Below are 21,667 nucleotides of genomic sequence, written 5' to 3'. Positions count from 1 at the left end.
CCGGCTCTTTAACACAGGAGTTTCCCATCCTAACACCACGAGAGGTGTACAACGCCTCCCTTAGCGCTGTGCCCCGTAACTCAGGGCCCCGCTGCCCAATGTTACTGACTGAGGCGCAAACTGTTCCCGAGCGCTAACTTTACCGTCCCACCGCTATTACCGCCCTGAAAAGCCAAAAATCCAGCCCCTAGGTTTTAAGGAGCATCTTAAAGGAGGAGAGAGAGGCAGAGAGGTTCAGGGAGGGAGTTCCAGAGCTTGGGGCCCAGGCAGCTGAACTCACGGCCAACAATGGTGGAGCGATGAAAATCACAGATGCTCAAGAGGCCAGAATTGGAGGAGCGCCGACACCTCGGAGGGTTGTAGGGCTGGAGGAGGTTACAGAGATAGGGAGGGTCGTAGGGCTGGAGGAGGTTACAGAGATAGGGAGGGGTGTAGGGGCTGGAGGAGGTTACAGAGATAGGGAGGGGTGTAGGGGCTGGAGGAGGTTACAGAGATAGGGAGGGGTGTAGGGGCTGGAGGAGGTTACAGAGATAGGGAGGGGTGTAGGGGCTGGAGGAGGTTACAGAGATAGGGAGGGGTGTAGGGGCTGGAGGGGGTCACAGAGCTAGGGAGGGGTGTAGGGGCTGGAGGGGGTCACAGAGATAGGGAGGGGTGTAGGGGCTGGAGGAGGTTACAGAGATAGGGAGGGGTGTAGGGGCTGGAGGAGGTTACAGAGATAGGGAGGGGTGTAGGGGCTGGAGGGGGTCACAGAGCTATGGAGGGGTGTAGGGGCTGGAGGGGGTCACAGAGATAGGGAGGGGTGTAGGGGCTGGAGGGGGTCACAGTGATAGGGAGGGGTGTAGGAATGGAGGAGGTCACAGAGATAGGGAGGGTGTAGGGGCTGGAGGAAGTTACAAAGATAGGGAGGGGTGTAGGGCTGGAGGAGGTTACAGAGATAGGGAGGGGTGTAGGGACTGGAGGAGGTCACAGACATAGGGAGTGGTGTAGGGCTGGAGGAGGTTACAGAGATAGGGAGGGGTGTAGGGGCTGGAGGAAGTTACAGAGATAGGGAGGGGTGTAGGGGCTGAAGGTGATTACAGAGATAAGGAGGGGTGTAGGGGCTGGAGGAAGTTACAAAGATAGGGAGGGGTGTAGGGCTGGAGGAGGTTACAGAGATAGGGAGTGGTGTAGGGCTGGAGGAGGTTACAGAGATAGGGAGGGGTGTAGGGACTGGAGGAGGTCACAGAGATAGGGAGGGATGTAGGGGCTGGAGGTGATTACAGAGATAAGGAGGGGTATAGGGCTGGAGGAGGTTACAGAGGTAGGGAGGGGTGTAGGGGCTGGAGGAGGTTACAGAGGTAGGGAGGGGTGTAGGGGCTGGAGGAGGTTACAGAGGTAGGGAGGGGTATAGGGCTGGAGGAGGTTACAGAGGTAGGGAGGGGTGTAGGGGCTGGAGGAGGTTACAGAGGTAGGGAGGGGTGTAGGGGCTGGAGGAGGTTACAGAGGTAGGGAGGGGTGTAGGGGCTGGAGGAGGTTACAGAGGTAGGGAGGGGTGTAGGGGCTGGAGGAGGTTACAGAGATAGGGAGGGGCGAGGCCGTGGAGGGATTTGAAAACAGAGGATGCCAATTTTAAAACCAAGACGTTGCCGGACTGGTGAAACTCCTATCCCTGTATCTACAGGCGGATAAAGAGAAATTGATACAGTCATCAGCTGATTTTTGGGGCTTTTTCCAGTGTCCGGCAATGAATTGGTTTTCCCTTTCACCGCCGAGATATCAGCTCAAACGGAAGGGCCATAGACCAGAAACAGTAACTCGGTTTCTCTCTCCACAGGTACCTGACCCGCTGAGTATTTCGGTCTTTATTTCAGCCTCACCTCTGTGAGGCACTGACACAAGCTGAGTTTAATTATGGGGCTGTGAGCGTCGCTGGCAAGGTCGGCATTGATTGCCCAACCCCTCGGTGCCCCCGAGGAGGTGGTAGGAGTCAGGACAAGGGGGGCGGCCATTCAGGACGGAGACGAGGAGAAATTTCTTCAGAGGGCTGTGAACCTTTGGAATTCTCTGCCCCAGAGGGCTGTGGAGGCTCAGTCGATGAGTGTATTAAAGGCGGAGGTCGATAGATTTTTGGATATTAAGGGAATCGAGGGATATGGGGATCGGGCGGGAAGGTGGAGTTGAGGTCGATGATCAGCCGTGATCTCATTGAATGGCGGAGCAGGCTCGAGGGGCCGAATGGCCGACTCCTGCTCCTAATTTTGTCGGTTCTTTATAAAATTTCTGGTTATTATGCTGGAGTATCGCGTCCAATTCTGGGCATCGAACTTTAGGAAGAATGTCAAGGCCCTGGAGAGGAGGTTTACCAGAATGGTACCAGCGACGGAGGACTTCAGTGACGTGGATAGACTTGGAGAAGCTGGGATTGTTCTCCTTGGAGCAGAGAAGGTTAAGGGGCGATATGATCGAGGTGTTCAAAATCGTGAGGGGTTTTGCCAGAGGTAGCAGGGAGAAACAGTTCCCTTTGGCAAGTGGGTCGGTAACCAGAGGTCACCGAGTTAAAATAATTGGCAAACGAACCAGAGGGGAAATGAGGAGAAACATCTTCACACGGAGGGTTGCTGTGATCGGGAACGCACTGCCGGAAAGGGATTACACAGGAACTTTCAAAAGGCAACAGGACATGTAGTTGAAGAGGATGGATTTACAGGGTTATGGGGAAAGAGCAGGTTTTGGGACCAAATTTTACGGCTCTATCAAAGAGCGGGCACAGGCACGATGGGCCGAATGGCCTCTTCCTGCGCTGAGCGATTCTCGACAGGCAGCAGCTTCAACAAAGGGCAGGGCAAGAACTTCCAACTTGGTTGCCATGTAACCCTTCCCCATTCAGATCCCGACTGACCTGCTGTGTGCATCCAGTGCTTCCCGGTTATTTGTTTTCGATTGTAGAATCATAGAACCATACAGCACAGAAGGAGGCCATTCCGCCCATCGAGCCAGTGCCGGCTCACTGAGAGAGCAGTCGTGCTCAGTCCCACCCCTCCCCCCCCCCCCCCCCCCCAACCACCCGCTTGTTGTCCGTAACTCTAAGTTCCTCCTCCACTACCCGTCCAATCAGCTGCCACCACCGACTCAGATCGAGCGTTCCAGATCCCCACAACTCCCAGAGTGAAATAACCTTCTCCTCATCTCCGCCCTAGATCTTTTCCCAGTGATTTTGAATCTGTGACCTCCTGGTTATTGACACGCTCGCCAGAGGGAATAGTTTATCGCTGCCAATCTTTGGTTCCTCCCCCCGCCCAGAACCTGGTTCTTTCTATTTTTCTTTTTGTCTCCAATGGCAGTTGGTCATTATCCCGCCATTCACACCCTATCTCGACTAATGTTTTTCTAACTCCTGCCATTGCCATTTGAATTCGGGCCATCATCCCTTTTGTCTCTCTAATCTCGCCTGCCTTCCACCCTATCACAGACCTTCCCTTTTGTTCTTCCCTCCCCTCCCCCTCTCAGTGCTCCTTAAGAATCCGTTCTTCCCGAACACTCTCCAGTTCTGATGAAGGGTCATCGACCCGAAACGTTAACTCTGCCTCCTTTCCACAGATGCTGCCTGACCTGCTGAGATCTCCAGCATTTTCTGTTTTTATCTCTCTCGACTCTAGCAAAACATGTCATCAAGTTGAACACCTCCATGAGGCCACCTCTTAACCGTCTCTGTTCCAAGGAGAACAGTCCTAACTTTTCCAAACTCTCCTCATGAAGTCCCTCATTCCTGGGAACATCCTGGTAAACCCCCTCTGCGCCCTTTCCAAGGCCGCGACATCTTTCCTGAGTTGCGGTGCCCAGAATGGTCCACCATACACCAGCCGAGGCCCAACCAGTGATGTATGAGGTGTCAATCGACAGTTAACGGCCTGATTGATTTATCGTGTCGCACAGCCGCTGACCTTGAAGAGAACGTAAAGCTCCTCCAGCTCCTCGATGCTGAACGCAGTGTCCGTCAGAATCGCTCGCACCTGGACACAAACACAGCAAGAGAAATCGATCAATAGGGCAGTGAAGGAGAGAAACAAGGTGGCACAGCGGTTTGTCCTGGTGTTCGCTACAAGCGCAAGGTTAATGCAATGTGTTGTTGTAACTCGTCAATCTCACTCAGAGGAGAATGTGTGTGAAATAGGAATGTAGAGGGAGGATAGTGCAGAGAGTTCGCCGACATCCAATGCAAACTAGGTCTGTAAGGGTCAGCGCCGCACTGTCGGAGGGGCAGTACTGAGGGAGTGCCGCACTGTCGGAGGGGCAGTACTGAGGGAGCGCTGCATTGTCGGAGGGGCAGTACTGAGGGAGTGCCGCACTGTCGGAGGGGCAGTACTGAGGGAGTGCCGCACTGTCGGAGGGGCAGTACTGAGGGAGCGCCGCACTGTCGGAGGGGCAGTACTGAGGGAGTGCCGCACTGTCGGAGGGGCAGTACTGAGGGAGTGCCGCACTCTCGGAGGGACAGTACTGAGGGAGTACCGCACTGTCGGAGGGGCGGTACTGAGGGAGTGCTGCACTGTCGGAGGGGCGGTACTGAGGGAGTGCCGCACTGTCGGAGGGACGGTACTGAGGGAGTGCCGCACTGTCGGAGGGGCAGTACTGAGGGAGTGCCGCACTGTCGGAGGGGCAGTACTGAGGGAGTGCCGCACTGTAGGAGGGGCAGTACTGATGGAGCGCTGCACTGTCGGAGGGGCAGTACTGAGGGAGCGCCGCACTGTTGGAGGGGCAGTACTGAGGGAGTGCTGCATTGTCGGAGGGGCAGTACTGAGGGAGCGCCGCACTGTCGGAGGGGCAGTACTGAGGGAACGCTGCACTGTCGGAGGGGCAGTACTGAGGGAGTGCCGCACTGTCGGAGGGGCAGTACTGAGGGAGTACCGCACTGTCGGAGGGGCGGTACTGAGGGAGTGCTGCACTGTCGGAGGGGCGGTACTGAGGGAGTGCCGCACTGTCGGAGGGACAGTACTGAGGGAGTGCCGCACTGTCGGAGGGGCAGTACTGAGGGAGTGCCGCACTGTCGGAGGGGCAGTACTGAGGGAGTGCCGCACTATAGGAGGGGCAGTACTGATGGAGCGCTGCACTGTCGGAGGGGCAGTACTGAGGGAGCGCCGCACTGTTGGAGGGGCAGTACTGAGGGAGTGCTGCATTGTCGGAGGGGCAGTACTGAGGGAGCGCCGCACTGTCGGAGGGGCAGTACTGAGGGAACGCTGCACTGTCGGAGGGGCAGTACTGAGGGAGTGCCGCACTGTCGGAGGGGCAGTACTGAGGGAGTGCCGCACTGTCGGAGGGGCAGTACTGAGGGAGCGCCGCACTGTCGGAGGGGCAGTACTGAGGGAACGCTGCACTGTCGGAGGGGCAGTACTGAGGGAGTGCCGCACTGTCGGAGGGGCAGTACTGAGGGAGCGCCGCACTGTCGGAGGGGCAGTACTGAGGGAACGCTGCACTGTCGGAGGGGCAGTACTGAGGGAGTGCCGCACTGTCGGAGGAGCAGTACTGAGGGAGCGCCGCATTGTCGGAGGGGCAGTACTGAGGGAGTGCCGCACTGTTGGAGGGGCAGTACTGAGGGAGTGCCGCACTGTCGAAGGGGCAGTACTGAGGGAGTACCGCACTGTCGGAGGTGCCATCTTTCGGATGAGACATTAAACGGAGGCCCCATCTTCCCTCTCAGGTGGACGTAAAAAATCCCACAGTCACTATTTCGAAGAAGAGCAGGCGAGTTATCCCCGGTGTCCTGGGGCCAATATGTATCTCTCAATCAACATCACTAAAAATACATGATGTGGTCATTTATTTCACTGCTGTTTGCGGGAGCTTGCAGTGCATAAATTGGGGTGGGGAGGGGGGGGTCCCTGGGGTAGGAAGCAGACGGGAAAAACAGACTGTCATCCCGCACAATTCATTCCCCTGCTGCCAAGAGTCCTCTGACAGTCGAAGTGTGGACCCTGGAGACTGCAGCTGTTGTTGTGGGATCGGAGGGGTAACAGTGAGTGGGGGTGGACTGAGTGCAGAATTACAGTTTTACTGCACTGTAGGGATTTTTGGGGAACTGGAATAAATTTCATTCAAGTTCTCACAATATTAACCTTTAGTGACATTCGAATTGCAGCACTAAGCTGACTATGTCTGATTAATTGAGTAGACTGAGCCTATATTCTTTGGAGTTTAGAAGAATGAGAGGTGATCTCATTGAAACATAAGATTCTGAGGGGGATTGACAGGGTAGATGCAGGGAGGATGTTTCCCCCGGGCTGGGGAGTCTAGAACCAGGGTTCACAGTCTCAGGATAAGGGGTCGGCCATTTAGGACTGAGGTGAAGAGGAATTTCTTCACTCAGAGGGTGGTGAATCTTTGGAATTCTCTGACCCAGAGGGCTGTGGAGGCTCAGTCTCTGAGTATATTCAAGGCTGAGATCGGTAGATTTTTGGACTCTAGAGGAATATGGGGATCGGGCGGGAAAGTGGAGTTGAGGTCGAAGATCAGCCATGATCTCATTTAATGACGGAGCAGGCTCGAGGGGCCGAATGGCCGACTCTTATAATGTTATGTAAGTTTCTCAATTTATGGAATAAGCTTCCACTACCTTTTCAGGTCGAGCGCTCCAGATCCCGACAACACTCTGAGTGAAAAGATTTCTCCTCCGCTCCCGTCAAGTCTTTTCCCAACGATTTTGAATCTATGACCTTTGGTTACTGACCCGCTGACCAGAGGGAATAGTTTTTTTCTCTATCTACTCTCTCAAAATCTCTCATCATTGGCACTTTAAGTGCATATCAAAGTACTTTTTAAATGTTTGCCGACGATACAAAGATGGGTGGGAAAGCAAATTGTGAGGAGGACACAAAAAAATCTGCAAAGGGATACAGACAGGCTCAGTGAGGGGGCAAAAATTTGGCAGATGGAGTATAATGTGGGAAAATGTGAGGTTATCCACTTTGGCAGAAATGATCGAAAAGCAAATTATAATTTAAATGGAGAAAGATTGCAAAGTGCTGCAGTAGAGACCTGGGGGTCCTTGTGCATGGACCACAAAAGTTAGTATGCAGGTACGGCATATGTTCTTATGTGGTGAGGGTTTCTGCCTCTACCACCCTTTCAGGCAGTGAGTTCCAGACCCTCACCACCCTCTGGGCGAAGAAAGTTCTCAACTCATCTCGAATCCTTCTGCCAATTATTTTAAATCTGTGCCTCCTGGTTGTTGACCCTTCTGCTAAAGGAAATAGATTCTTCCTATCCACTCTATCTAGGCCCCTCATAATTTTATACACCTCAATTAAATCTGCCCTCAGCCTCCTCTGTTCTAAAGAAAACAACCCCAGCCTATCCAATCTTTCCTCATAGCTAAAATTCTCCAGTCCAGGCAACATCCTCGTAAATCTCCTCTGTACCCTCTCCAGTGCAATCACATATTTCCTGTAATAGGAACATAAGAAATAGGAGCAGGAGTCGGCCATTCGGCCCCTTGAGCCTGCTCCGCCATTTTATAAGATTATGGCTGATCTGATCATGGACTCAGCTCCACTTCCCTGCCCGCTCCCTATAACCCTCGACTCCCTTATTGTTCAAAAATCTGTCTATCTCCACTTTAAATTTACTCAATGACCCAGCCTCCACAGCTCTCTGGGGCAGAGAATTCCAGAGATTTACAACCCTCTGAGAGAAGAAATTCCTCCTCAGCTCAGTTTTAAATGGGCGACCCCTTATTCTGAAACTATGCCCCCTAGTTTTAATTTCCCATATGAATGGAAATCTCCTCTCTGCATCCACCTTGTCGAGCCCCCCTCAGAATCTTTTATGTTTCTCATTCTTCTGAACTCCAATGAGTATAGGCCCAACCTGCTCAACCTATCTTCATAAGTCAACCCCTTCATCTCTGGAATCAACCGAGTGAACCTTCTCTGAACTGCCTCCAATGCAAGTATATCCCTCCTTAAATACGGAGACCAAAACTGGACTCAGTACTCCAGGTGTGGCCTCACCAATACCCTGTACAGTTGTAGCAGGACTTCTCTGCTTTTATACTCTATCCCCCTTGCAATAAAGGCCAACATTCCATTTGCCTTCCTGATCACTTGCTGTATCTGCATACTCACTTTTTGTGTTTCATGCACAAAGACCTCCAGGTCTCTCTGTACTGCAGCATTTTGTAATCTCCCTCTATTTAAATAATTTGTTTTTTCATTTTTCCTGCCAAAGTGGATTACCTCACATTTTCCCACATTGTACTCCATCTGCCAAATGTTTGCCCACTCACTGAGCCTGTCTGTATCACTTTGCAGACACTTTGTGTCCTCTTCACAATTTGCTTTCCCTTTCATAAAACCATGCTGACTCTGCTTGACTGTATTATGCTTTTGCAAATGTCCTGCGACTGCTTCCTTAATTCAGCATTTTCCCAACGGCAGATGTTAGGCTAACTGGTCTATAGTTTCCTGCTTTGTGTCTGTGGTAACCAGAACTGCACGCAGTACTCTAGCTGTGGCCTAACTAGTGGTTTATACATTTCAAGCATAACCTCCCTGCTCTTCTATTCTATGCCTCGGCTAATAAAGGCAAGTATCCCGTATGCCTTCTTAATCACCTTACCTGGCTTGCTATCTTCAGGGTTCTGTGGATATGCACTCCAAGGTCCCACTGTTCCTCTGCACTTCTCAGTGTCCTACCATTTATTACGTATTCCCTTGTTCACAAGACTCAATAAAACCCCAGCCAGTTGTGTTCGGGGAGTCCACGATGAGGCAGGTGGTTGTGAGCCTGGTGGATGAACTGGTAATGTGTAGTGTGAGTGCAGCGGCAGGTCAGAGTGCAAAGGTAAGAGTTTGGTAAGTGGAAGAGTTCGGGCAAGTGGGAGAGGGAGGGGTTGCTTTGTCTTGTTTTCCCCACCAGTGCTGACTCCCTGACCTGAGAGGAAAAAAAAACAAGGTGTGACGTCACAGCCAAGAGGGTAAGTGATTGGCTGGTTGATTGGTGAGTAGTTTTTCTTTTTTCCTTATCTTGTCAGTAAGAAATCTTTGGCATTGTTGCCAAATTAGGTTATTTTAAGGGTTAAGTCATAGCAGGAGAGCCCAGACCGTGTCATGCTCCTCCTGTGCCATGTGGGAAATCAGGGACGCTTCCAGTGTCCCTGACGGCTATGTGTGCAGGAAGTGTATCCAGCTGCAGCTCCTGTTAGACCACATGACGGCTCTGGAGCTGCGGATGGATTCACTCTGGAGCATGTGTGAGGCTGAGGATGTCGTGAATAGCACGTTCAGTGAGTTGGTCACACCGCAGGTAAAGGTTACAAAGGCAGATAGGGATGGGTGACCATCAGGCAGAGCAGGAGTAGGAAGGCAGTGCAGGAGTCCCCTGCGGTCATCTCCCGCCAAAACAGATATACCACTTTGGATATTGTTGGGGGAGATGGCTCACCAGGGGAAGGCAGCAGCAGCCAAGTCCATGGCACCGTGGGTGGCTCTGCTGCACAGGAGGGCAGGAAAAAGAGTGGGATGGCTATAGTGGTGGGGGATTCTATTGTAAGGGGAATAGATAGGCGTTTCTGCGGTCGCAACTGAGACTCCAGGATGGTATGTTGCCTCCCTGGTGCAAGGGTCAAGGATGTCTCGGAGCGGCTGCAGGATATGTTGGAGGGGGAGGGTGAAAAGCCAGTTGTCGTGGTGTATATAGGTACCAACGATATAGGTAAAAAGCGGGATGAGGTCCTACAAGCTGAATTTAGGGAGCTAGGAGTTAAATTAAAAAGTAGGACCTCAAAGATAGTAATCTCAGGATTGCTACCAGTGCCAAGTGCTAGTCAGAGTAGGAATCGCAGGATAGCTCAGATGAATACGTGGCTTGAGGAGTGGTGCAAGAGGGAGGGATTCAAATTCCTGGGACACTGGAATCTGTTCTGGGGGAGGTGGGACCAGTACAAACCGGACGGTCTCCACCTGGGCAGGACTGGAACCAATGACCTCGGGGGAGTGTTTGCGAGTGCTGTTGGGAGGGGTTAAACTAATATGGCAGGGGGATGGGAACCCATGCAGAGAGACAGAGGGAAATAAAATAGGGGCAGAAGCAAAAGATAGAAAGGAGAATAGTAAAAGTGGAGGGCAGAGAAACCCAAGGCAAAAATCAAAAAGGGCCACATTACAGCAATATTCTAAAGGGACAAAGAGTGCAAAAAAGACAAGCCTGAAGGCTCTGTGCCTCAATGCGAGGAGTATTCGAAATAAGGTGGATGAATTAATTGCGCAGGCAGCTATTAACGATTATGATATAATTGGGATTACGGAGACATGACTCCAGGGTGACCAAGGCTGGGAACTCAACATCCAGTGGTATTCAACATTCAGGAAGGATAGACAGAAAGGAAAAGGAGGTGGGGTAGCGTTGCTGGTTAAAGAGGAAATTAATGCAATAGTAAGAAAGGACATTAGCTTGGATGATGTGGAATCTATATTGGTAGAGCTGCGGAACACCAAAGGACAGAAAACGCTAGTGGGAGTTGTGTACAGACCACCAAACAGTAGTAGTGAGGTTGGGGATGGCATGAAACAGGAAATTAGGGATGCTTGCAATAAAGGTACAGCAGTTATCATGGGCGACTTTAATCTACATATAGACTGGGCTAACCAAGCTGGTATCAATGCGGTGGAGGAGGATTTCCTGGAGTGTATTAGGGATGGCTTTCTTGACCAATATGTCGAGGAACCAACTAGAAAGCTGGCCATCTTGGACTGGGTGATGTGTAATGAGAAAGGACTAATTAGTAATCTTGTTGTGCGAGGCCCCCTGGGGAAGAGTGACCATAATATGGTAGAATTCTTTATTAAGATGGAGAGTGACACAGTTAATTCAGAGACTAGGTTCCTGAACTTAAGGAAAGGTAACTTCGATGGTATGAGACGTGAGTTGGCTAGAATAGACTGGCAAATTATACTTAAAGGGTTGACAGTGGATAGGCAATGGCAGACATTTATAGATTACATGGATGAACTTCAACAATTGTACATCCCTGTCTGGAGTAAAAATAAAACGGGGAAGGTGGCTCAACCGTGGCTAACAAGGGAAATTAAGGATAGTGTTAAATCCAAGGAAGAGGCATATAAATTGGCCAGAAAAAGTAGCAAACCTGAGGACTGGGAGAAATTTATAATTCAGAAGAGGAGGACAAAGGGTTTAATTAGGAGGGGGAAAATAGAGTACGAGAGGAAGCTTGCAGGGAACATAAAAACTAACTGCAAAAGCTTCCATAGATATGTGAAGAGAAAAAGCTTCGTGAAGACCAACGTAGGTCCCTTGCAGTCAGAATCAGGTGAATTTATAATGGGGAACAAAGAAATGGCAGACCAATTGAACAAATACTTTGGATCTGTCTTCACTAAGGAAGACACAAATAACCTTCCGGAAATATTAAGGATTCGAGGGTCTAGTGAGAAGGAGGAACTGAAAGAAATCCTCATTAGTCAGGAAATTGTGTTAGGGAAATTGGTGGGATTGAAGGCCGATAAATCCGCAGGGCCTGATAGGCTGCATCCCAGAGTACTGAAGGAAGTGGCCCTAGAAATAGTGGATGCATTGGTGGTCATTTTCCAACATTCTATCGGCTCTGGATCAGTTCCTATGGACTGGAGGGTAGCTAATGTAACACCACTTTTTAAAAAAGGAGGGAGAGTGAAAACAGGTAATTATAGACCGGTTAGCCTGACATCAGTAGTGGGGAAAATGTTGGAATCAATTATTAAAGATGAAATATCAGCGCATTTGGAAAGCAGTGACAGGATCGGTCCAAGTCAGCATGGATTTATGAAAGGGAAATCATGCTTGACAAATCTCCTAGAATTTTTTGAGGATGTAACGAGTAGAGTTGTTAAGGAAGAACCAGTGGATGTGGTGTATTTGGACTTTCAAAAGGCTTTTGACAAGGCTCCACACAAGAGATTGGTGTGCAAAATCAAATCACATGGTATTGGGGGTAATGTACTGACGTGGATAGAGAACTGGTTGGCAGACAGGAAGCAGAGAGTGGGAATAAACGGGTTCTTTTCAGAATGGCAGGCAGTGACTAGTGGGGTGCCGCAGGGCCCCAGCTATTTACAATATACATCAATGATTTAGATGAAGGAATTGAGTGTAATATCTCCAAGTTTGCAGATGACACTAAGTTGGGTGGCGGTGTGAACTGTGAGGAGGATGCTAAGGGGCTGCAGGGTGACTTGGACAGGTTAGGTGAGTGGGCAAATGCATGGCAGATTCAGTATAATGTGGATAAATGTGACGTTATCCACTTTGGTGGCAAAAACAGGAAGGCAGAATATTATCTGAATGGTGACAGATTAGGAAAAGGGGAGGTGCAACGAGACCTGGGTGTCATGGTTCATCAGTCATTGAAAGTTGGCATGCAGGTACAGCAGGCGGTGAAGAAGGCAAATGGCATGTTGGCCTTCATAGCTAGGGGATTTGAGTATAGGAGTAGGGAGGTCTTACTGCAGTTGTACAGGGCCTTGGTGAGGCCACACCTGGAATATTGTATTCAGTTTTGGTCTCCTAATCTGAGGAAGGACGTTCTTGCTATTGAGGAAGTGCAGCGAAGGTTCACCAGACTGATTCCCGGGATGGCAGGACTGACATATGAGGAGAGACTGAATCAACTGGGCTTGTATCATAGAAACATAGAAAATAGGTGCAGGAGTAGGCCATTCGGCCCTTCTAGCCTGCACCGCCATTCAATGAGTTCATGGCTGAACATGCAACTTCAGTACCCCATTCCTGCTTTCTCGCCATACCCCTATAGAAGTATCTATTGGAGTTTAGAAGAATGAGAGGGGATCTCATAGAAACATATAACATTCTGACGGGATTGGACAGGTTAGAGGCAGGAAGAATGTTCCCGTTGCTGGGAAGTCCAGAACCAGGGGTCACATTAAGAATAAGGGGTAAGTCATTTAGGACCAAGATGAGGAGAAACTTCTTCACTCAGAGAGTGGTTAACCTGTGGAATTCTCTACTGCAGAAAGTTGTTGAGGCCAGTTCGTTAGATATATTCAAAAGGGAGTTAGATATGGCCCTTACGGCCAAAGGGATCAAGGGGTATGGAGAGAAAGCAGGAAAGGGGTACTGAGCTGGAATGATCAGCCATGATCTTATTGAATGGTGGTGCAGGTTCGAAGGGCCGAATGGCCTGCTCCTGCACCTAATTTCTATGTTTAAACCTTTGCTAATAAACCAACTAGTTCTTAATAGTAATGTGTTGCCATGAATTCTTGAGCATAGAACCCATGAAGCAAATACATTACATCACACTTTCCCTACTGCTTCAAGGTCCTTTTTGTATCCTGGTAACCTTGTGATTGACCAATTGCTTTCAAGATACGATCATGAAATAAGCGATTCCCTCACCACACTGCGTTTGGCCGTGTCCTCCAGCGTCTGAATCACCTTCAACCTCTGCTTGAATCGCATCTGCTCAATCGCGTCTGCTCTGATCGTCCCGAACTTCTAAACGCAGAAGAACAAAGTATCTGATGAGAACGGTGATCTCGCCCCGTTATTCCCGCCCCCTCACACAGTCCTCGCCCGAGGGCAGAGACACTGGCTGGAATTCGATTCCTAGGGCTGGCAACAGACTCTTCTCATCTCTCAAACAAGAGGCCAGTCTTCCAAGAGATCCCAGGACTTGAATTCCTTCGGGTCGGATTGGGTGCAAGCAAGATTTCCACCCGGGGTGAGGAATGTGGGTGGGTGTTGAGGGGAAAAGACCTGGTTACGCCAAGCTTTCCACAGCGGCCCTTTAAATGAATGATGGTGCGGGGGAGGGGAGCCGGCCTCGGACAGATCGTCTCGTCCGCCACACTTGGCAGGCACAGCAAGATCCAACACGTGTCAGGGGCCTGTGTGTTGACAGGTCGGTTAGCAGGCCGGGGGGTGAAAGAGGTTGGGTTGGGATGGATCGGGGGGGGAGGGAGGGGGAAAAGAGTATTCTCACCCTCGGCCAATTGGCTCATCGAATGGCCCATCACAGGGCATGTCACCACCTTCAGGAGACAAATGAAGCAGTCCGGACAGAATCAACCATTTAATTCCGGGGGGGGGGTCCACATCAAAACAAGCTACTCACCTCGTACGATGACTTAATCAGTTCGAAGATATCAATCTGTGGTGGAATGTCATTGCCATTGGTGAGTAGAGCGTGTAGGTGCGGGATTGGAGGTGAGGTACTCTGCTTGTTGCAAACGTTGTCCAGGTACCTTGTTGGGTAAAAAGGTCATTTATTTCAAGGAGCAGTTATTGCGCAGGTACATGAACCAATATTTAGGCAGTTTTTATTGGACTGAATTTTATACTCAAGGTTAGCACTTCGGATAGAACCATTCCCAAATTTGGGCAGCTTCCAGGGCAGGTACAGCACAGGGTTAGATACAGAGTAAAGCTCCCTCTGCACTGTCCCATCAAACACTGTCAGGGCAGGTACAGCACAGGGTTAGATACAGAGTAAAGCTCCCTCTACACTGTCCCATCAAACACTCCCAAGGCAGGTACAGCACGGGGTTAGATACAGAGTAAAGCTCCCTCTACACTGTCCCATCAAACAGTCCCAGAGCAGGTACAGGGGGTTAGATACAGAGTAAAGCTCCCTCTGCACTGTCCCATCAAATACTCCCAGGGCAGGTACAGCACGGGGTTAGATACAGAGTAAAGCTCCCTCTGCACTGTCCCATCAAATGCTCCCAGGGCAGGTACAGGGGGTTAGATACAGAGTAAAGCTCCCTCTACACTGTCCCATCAAACACTCCCAGGGCAGGTCGGGGTTAGATACAGAGTAAAGCTCCCTCTGCACTGTCCCATCAAACACTCCCAGGGCAGTTCGGGGTTAGATACAGAGTAAAGCTCCCTCTGCACTGTCCCATCAAACACAATACTGACAAAATAAAAGCCAAAAATCTAACAGGCGAGCTGTTGTGATCGGGAACGTACTGCCTCAAAGGGCGATGGGAGCAGATTCAATAGCAAAATTCAAAAGGGAATTGAATAAATACTGGCAAAAAAAAACTTTTGCGGGGCTGTGGGGAGAGAGCGGGGGGAGTGGGACTGATTGGATCGCTCTGTCACAGAGCCGGCACAGGCTGGATGGGCCCAATGGCCTCCTCCTATGCTTTAAGATTCTAACGTTGGGCCGACAATTGCCCTTTGGGGAACGGAGGGCAGCACACAGCCCAGGTCGGGTGGGTGCGGCCAAGGACAGTCTGAGCCGGTCAGCCAATCACCTGCCGAGAATAGTCATGGCCTCCCCCTCGTCTGAGCAGCTGAGCAGCTTCTCCATGTTGGCCTCCAGCACGGCGAGCGACACCTGGAAAATGACCTTGATCCCCTCGTAGAAGAAGCAGTCGACCACCATCACGGCACTTTCGAACGGCATGACGCTGAGGAAGAGTGTGAGGAACCAGGAGAGGGAGATGGTGCTGATGACGCCCAGCTCCTGCATCCACTCGTAGAGCAGGGGAAGGTGATCCCGCGTCAGATCCTCAAACACACCCTGGTCCACCAGCGCGCCTGCAAAACACACACACAGGAGAAAATCATAACAACAGGAATAGGAGCAGGAGTAGGCCATACGGCCCCTCGAGCCTGCTCCGCCATGTAATAAGATCCTGGCTGATCCGATCATGGACTCAGCTCCACTTCCCCGCCTGCTCCCCATAACCCCTTATTCCCTTATCGCTCAAAAATCTGTCTATTTCTGTCTTAAATTTATTCAATGTCCCGGCTTCCACAGCTCTCTGAGGCAGCGAATTCCACAGATTTACAACCCTCTGAAAGAAGAAACATAGAAACATAGAAAATAGGTGCAGGAGTAGGCCATTCAGCCCTTCGAGCCTGCACTGCCATTCAATAAGATCATGGCTGATCATTCACCTCAGTACCCTTTTCCTGCTTTCTCTCCATACCCCTTGATCCCTTTAGCTGTAAGGGCCATATCTAACTCCCTCTTGAATATATCCAATGAATGGCCTCAACAACTCTCTGCGGCAGGGAATTCCACAGGTTAACAACTCTCTGAGTGAAGAAGTTTCTCCTCATCTCAGTCCTAAATGGCCTACCCATTATCCTAAGACTGTGTCCCCTGGTTCTGGACTGCCCCAACATCGGGAACATTCTTCCCGCATCTAACCTGTCTAATCCCGTCAGAATTTTATACGTTTCTATGAGATCCCCTCTCATCCTTCAAAACTCCAGTGTATAAAGGCCCAGTCTCTCCTCATATGTCAGTCCAGCTGTCCCTGGAATCAGTCTGGTGAATCTTCGCTGCACTCCCTCAATAGCAAGAATGTCCTTCCTCAGATGAGGAGACCAAAACTGAACACAATATTCCAGGTGAGGCCTCACCAAGGCCCTGTACAACTGCAGTAAGACTTCCCTGCTCCCATACTCAAATCCCCTAGCTATGAAGGCCAACATGCCATTTGCCTTCTTCACCGCCTGCTGTACCTGCATGCCAACTTTCAATGACTGATGAACCATGACACCCAGTTCTCGTTGCACCTCCCCTTTTCCTAATCTGCCACCATTCAGATAATATTCTGCCTTCGTGTTTTTGCCACCAAAGTGGATAACCTCACATTTATCCACATTATACTGCATCTGCCATGCATTTGCCCACTCTCCTAACCTGTCCAAATCACCCTGCAGCCTCTTAGCATCCTCCTCACAGCTCACACCGCCACCCCAGTTTAGTGTCATCTGCGAACTTGGAGATATTACCCTCAATTCCTTCATCCAAATCATTGATGTATATTGTGAAGAGCTGGGGTCCCAGCACTGAGCCCTGCGGCACTCCACTAGTCACTGCCTGCCATTCTGAAAAGGACCCGTTTATCCCGACTCTCTGCTTCCTGTCTGCCAACCAATTCTCTATCCACGTCAGTACATTACCCCCAATACCATGTGCCTTGATCTTGTACACCAATCTCTTATGTGGTACCTTGTCAAAGGCCTTTTGAAAGTCCAAATACACCACCATCCACTGGTTCTCCCTTGTCCACTCTACCAGTTACATCCTCAAAAGTTTTTAGAAGATTGGTCAAGCATGATTTCCCTTTCATAAATCCATGCTGACTTGAACCGATCCTGTCACTGCTTTCCAAATGCGCTGCTATTTCATCCTTAATAATAGATTCCAACATTTTCCCCACTACTGATGTCAGGCTAACCGGTCTATAATTATCCGGTTTCTCGCTCCTTCCTTTTTTAAAAAGTGGTGTTACATTAGCTACCCTCCAGTCCATAGGAACTGATCCAGAGTTGATAGACTGTTGGAAAAAGAAGGGCGGTAAGAGAAGGGATAACCAGCCGTGGATAACCAAGGAAATAAAGGAGAGTATCAAATTAAAAACCAATGCGTATTAGGTGGCCAAGGTTAGTGGGAAAATAGAAGATTTGGAAAATTTTAAACGACAGCAAAGAATGACTAAGAAAGCAATAAAGAAAGGAAAGATAGATTACGAAGGTAAAATTGCGCAAAACATAAAAACGGATAGCAAAAGCTTTTACAGATATATAAAACTGAAAAGAGTGACTAAAGTAAATGTTGGTCCCTTAGAAGATGAGAAGGGGGATTTAATAATGGGAAATGTGGAAATGGCTGAGACCTTAAACAATTATTTTGCTTCGGTCTTCACAGTGGAAGACACAAAAACCATGCCAAAAATTGCTGGTCACAGGAATGTGGGAAGGGAGGACCTTGAGACAATCACTATCACTAGGGGGGTAGTGCTGGACAGGCTAATGGGACTCAAGGTTGACAAGTCCCCTGGTCCTGATGAAATGCATCCCAGGGTATTAAAAGAGATGGCGGAAGTTATAGCAGATGCATTCGTTATAATCTACCAAAAGTCTCTGGACTCTGGGGAGGTACCAGCGGATTGGAAAGCAGCTAATGTAACGCCTCTGTTTAAAAAAGGGGGCAGACAAAAGGCAGGTAACTATAGGCCGGTTAGTTTAACATCTGTACTGGGGAAAATGCTTGAAACTATCATTAAGGAAGAAATAGCGGGACATCTGGATAGGAATAGTGCAATCAAGCAGACGCAGCATTGATTCATGAAGGGGAAATCATGTTTAACTAATTTACTGGAATTCTTTGAGGATATAACGAGCATGGTGGATAGAGGTGTACCGATGGATGTGGTGTATTTAGATATTCAAAAGGCATTCGATAAGGTGCCACACAAAAGGTTACTGCAGAAGATAAGGGTACACGGAGTCAGAGGAAATGTATTATCATGGATAGAGAATTGGCTAGCGAACAGAAAGCAGAGAGTCGGGATAAATGGGTCCTTTTCGGGTTGGAAATCGGTGATTAGTGGTGTGCCACAGGGATCGGTGCTGGGACCGCAACTGTTTACAATATACATAGATGACCTGGAAGAGGGGACAGAGTGTAGTGTCACAAAATTTGCAGATGACACAAAGATTAATGGGAAAGCGGGTTGTGTAGAGGACACAGAAAGGCTGCAAAGAGATTTAGATAGGTTAAGCGAATGGGCTAAGGTTTGGCAGATGGAATACAATGTCGGAAAGTGTGAGGTCATCCACCTTGGGAAAAAAAACAGTAAAAGGAAATATTATTTGAATGGGGAGAAATTACAACATGCTGCGGTGCAGAGGGACCTGGGGGTCCTTGTGCATGAATCCCAAAAAGTTAGTTTGCAGGTGCAGCAGGTAATCAGGAAGGCGAATGGAATGTTGGCCTTCATTGCGAGAGGGATGGAGTACAAAAGCAGGGAGGTCCTTCTGCAACTGTATAGGGTATTGGTGAGGCCGCACCTGGAGTACTGCGTGCAGTTTTGGTCACCTTACTTAAGGAAGGATATACTAGCTTTGGAGGGGGTACAGAGAATCACTCGGCTGATTCCGGAGATGAGGGGGTTACCTTATGATGATAGATTGAGTAGACTGGGTCTTTACTCGTTGGAGTTCAGAAAGATGAGGGGTGTACTTATAGAAACATTTAAAATAATGAAAGGGATAGACAAGATAGAGGCAGAGAGGTTGTTTCCACTGGTCGGGGAGACTAGAACTAGGGGGCACAACCTCAAAATACGGGGGAGCCAATTTAAAACCGAGTTGAGAAGGAATTTCTTCTCCCAGAGGGTTGTGAATCTGTGGAATTCTCTGCCCAAAGAAGCAGTTGAGGCTAGCTCATTGAATGTATTCAAGTCACAGATAGATAGATTTTTAACCAATAAGGGAATTAAGGGTTACGGGGAGCGGGCGATAAGTGGAGCTGAGTCCACGGCCAGATCAGCCATGATCTTGTTAAATGGCGGAGCAGGCTCGAGGGGCCAGATGGCCTACTCCTGTTCCTAATTCTTAGGTTCTTATGTTCTTATGTTCTTATGGAAAATGATTACTACTATTTCTAGGGCCACCTCCTTAAGTACTCTGGGATGCAGACTATCAGGCCCTGGGATTTATCGGTCTTCAATCCCATCAATTTCCCCAACACAACTTCCCGCCTAATAAGGATATCCTTCAGTTCCCCCTTCTCACTAGACCCTCGGTTCCCAAGTGCATCCGGAAGGTTATTTGTGTCTTCCTTCATGGTCTGCCATTTCTTTGTTCCCCATTCTTAATTCACCTGAGTCCGACTGCAAGGGACCTACGTTTGTTTTCACCAATCTTTTTCTCTTCACATATCTATAGAAGCTTTTGCAGTCAGTTTTTATGTTCCCAGCAAGCTTCCTCTCATACTCTATTCCCCCCCTCCTAATTAAACCCTCCGTCCTCCTCTGCTGAATTCTAAATTTCCTCCAGTCCTCAGGTTTGCTGCTTTTTCTGACCAATTTATATGCCTCTTCCTTGGATCGAACACTATCCTTAATTTCCCTTGTTAGCCACGGTTGAGCCACCTTCCCTGTTTTATTTTTACTCCAGACAGGGATGTACAACTGTTGAAATTCATCCATGTGATCTATAAATGTTTGCCATTGGCTATCCACCGTCATTTAAGTATCATTTGCCAGTCTATTCTAGCCAATTTGCGCCTCATGCCATCGAAGTTAGCTTTCCTTAAGTTTAGGACCCTAGTTTCTGAATTAACTCTCCATCTTAATAAAGAATTCTGCCATATTATGGTCACTCTTCCCCAAGGGGCCTCGCACAACAAGATTGCTAATTAGTCCTCTCTCATTACACATCACCCAGTCTAGGATGGCCAGCTCTCTAGTCGGTTCCTCGTCTCCTCATCTCAGTTTTAAATGGGCGGCCCCTTATTCTAAGATCATTCCCTCGAGTTCTAGTGTCCCCCATCAGTGGAAACATCCTCTCTGCATTCACCTTGTCAAGCCCCCTCAGAAACTTATATGTTTCGATAAGATCACCTCTCATTCTTCTGAATTCCAATGAATAGAGGCCCAACCTATTCAATCTTTCCTCATAAATCTAACCCCTCATCTGCGGAATCAACCGGAGTGAAGTGAACCTTCTCTGAACTGCCTCCAAAGCACGTATATCGTTTCGTAAATATAGAAACCAAAAATGTATGCAGTACTCCAGGTGTGGTCTCACCAATACCCTGTATAACTGTAACAAGACTTCCCTGCTTTTATCATCACATCGTCCATCTTTCTTCATTGTTCCAACCTGCGAGATTATGAGAAGGAATTTCTTCTCTCAGAGGGTTGTAAATCTGTGGAATTCTCTGCCCCAGAGAGCTGTGGAGGCTGGGACATTGAATATATTTAAGGTGGAGATAGACAAATTTTTGAACGATAAGGGAGTCAAGAATTATGGGGAGTGGGCAGGGAAGTGGAGCTGAGTCCATGATCAGATCAGCCATGATCTTATTAAATGGCGGAGCAGGCTCGAGGGGCTGAATGGCCGACTCCTGCTCCTATTTCTTGTGTAACTCCTGACACATTGTCTTTGTTCTGCTGGTTGAGCATTCCAATACCACTCGCCTGCCTGCAGACACACCACTCAAATCCATGGGCTCTCCATCATGTCTATCAATGTGCTCCCGGTTAAGCAACGTCTAGCTTTTAAAATTCTCAAAATTGTTCACCAATCTCTCCATGTCCCTCGCCCCTCCCTATCTCTGTAATCTCCTCCAGCCCCACAACCCCCCGAGATGTCCGCGCTCCTCTAATTCTGCCCCCCTGAGCATCCCTGATTATAATCCCTCCACTATTGGTGGCCGTGCCTTCAGCTGCCTGGGCCCTAAACTCTGGGATTCCCTGCCTAAACCTCTTTGCCACTCTCTCCTCCATTAAGATGCTCCATAAAACCTATCCCTTTAACTGTCCTAATATCTCCTTACATGCTTCGGTGCCAAATGTTAAGAATATAAGAACATAAGAAATAGGAACAGGAGTCGGTCATTTGGCCCCTCGAGTCTGCTCCACCATTCAATCAGATCATGGCTGATCTGATCATGGACTCAGCTCCACTTCCCCGCCCGCTCCCCATAACCCCTTATTCCCTTATTGTTCAAGAAACTGTCTATTTCTGTTTTAAATTTATTCAATGACCCAGCCTCCACAGCTCTCTGAGGCAGCAAATTCCACAGATCCACAACCCTCAGAGAAGAAGTTCCTCCTCATCTCAGTTTTAAATGGGCGGCCCCTTATTCTAAGATCATGCCCCCTAGTTCTAGTCTCCCCCATCAGTGGAAACATCCTCTCTGCAT

At 49.1% G+C, this 21,667-nt stretch overlaps 1 protein-coding gene across 2 annotated transcripts in view; it reads right to left on the bottom strand.

The window, feature by feature from the left end:
- Positions 1 to 21,667, bottom strand: part of LOC139262814 (TBC1 domain family member 9B) — a 112,656-nt gene that overhangs the window by 26,575 nt on the left and 64,414 nt on the right. For both annotated transcript variants that reach the window (XM_070877973.1, XM_070877974.1), the window contains exons 12-15: positions 15,246 to 15,531; positions 14,099 to 14,228; positions 13,381 to 13,479; positions 3,921 to 3,989 (exon numbers count right to left, since the gene is read on the bottom strand). In XM_070877973.1, coding sequence (XP_070734074.1) covers positions 3,921 to 3,989; positions 13,381 to 13,479; positions 14,099 to 14,228; positions 15,246 to 15,531 — 584 coding nt within the window. The remainder of the gene's footprint in view (positions 1 to 3,920; positions 3,990 to 13,380; positions 13,480 to 14,098; positions 14,229 to 15,245; positions 15,532 to 21,667) is intronic.

Source organism: Pristiophorus japonicus, chromosome 4, assembly GCF_044704955.1.
Source record: "Pristiophorus japonicus isolate sPriJap1 chromosome 4, sPriJap1.hap1, whole genome shotgun sequence".
NCBI classification, from domain to species: Eukaryota; Metazoa; Chordata; class Chondrichthyes; family Pristiophoridae; genus Pristiophorus; species Pristiophorus japonicus.
This window is presented reverse-complemented; position numbering and strand designations above follow the sequence as displayed.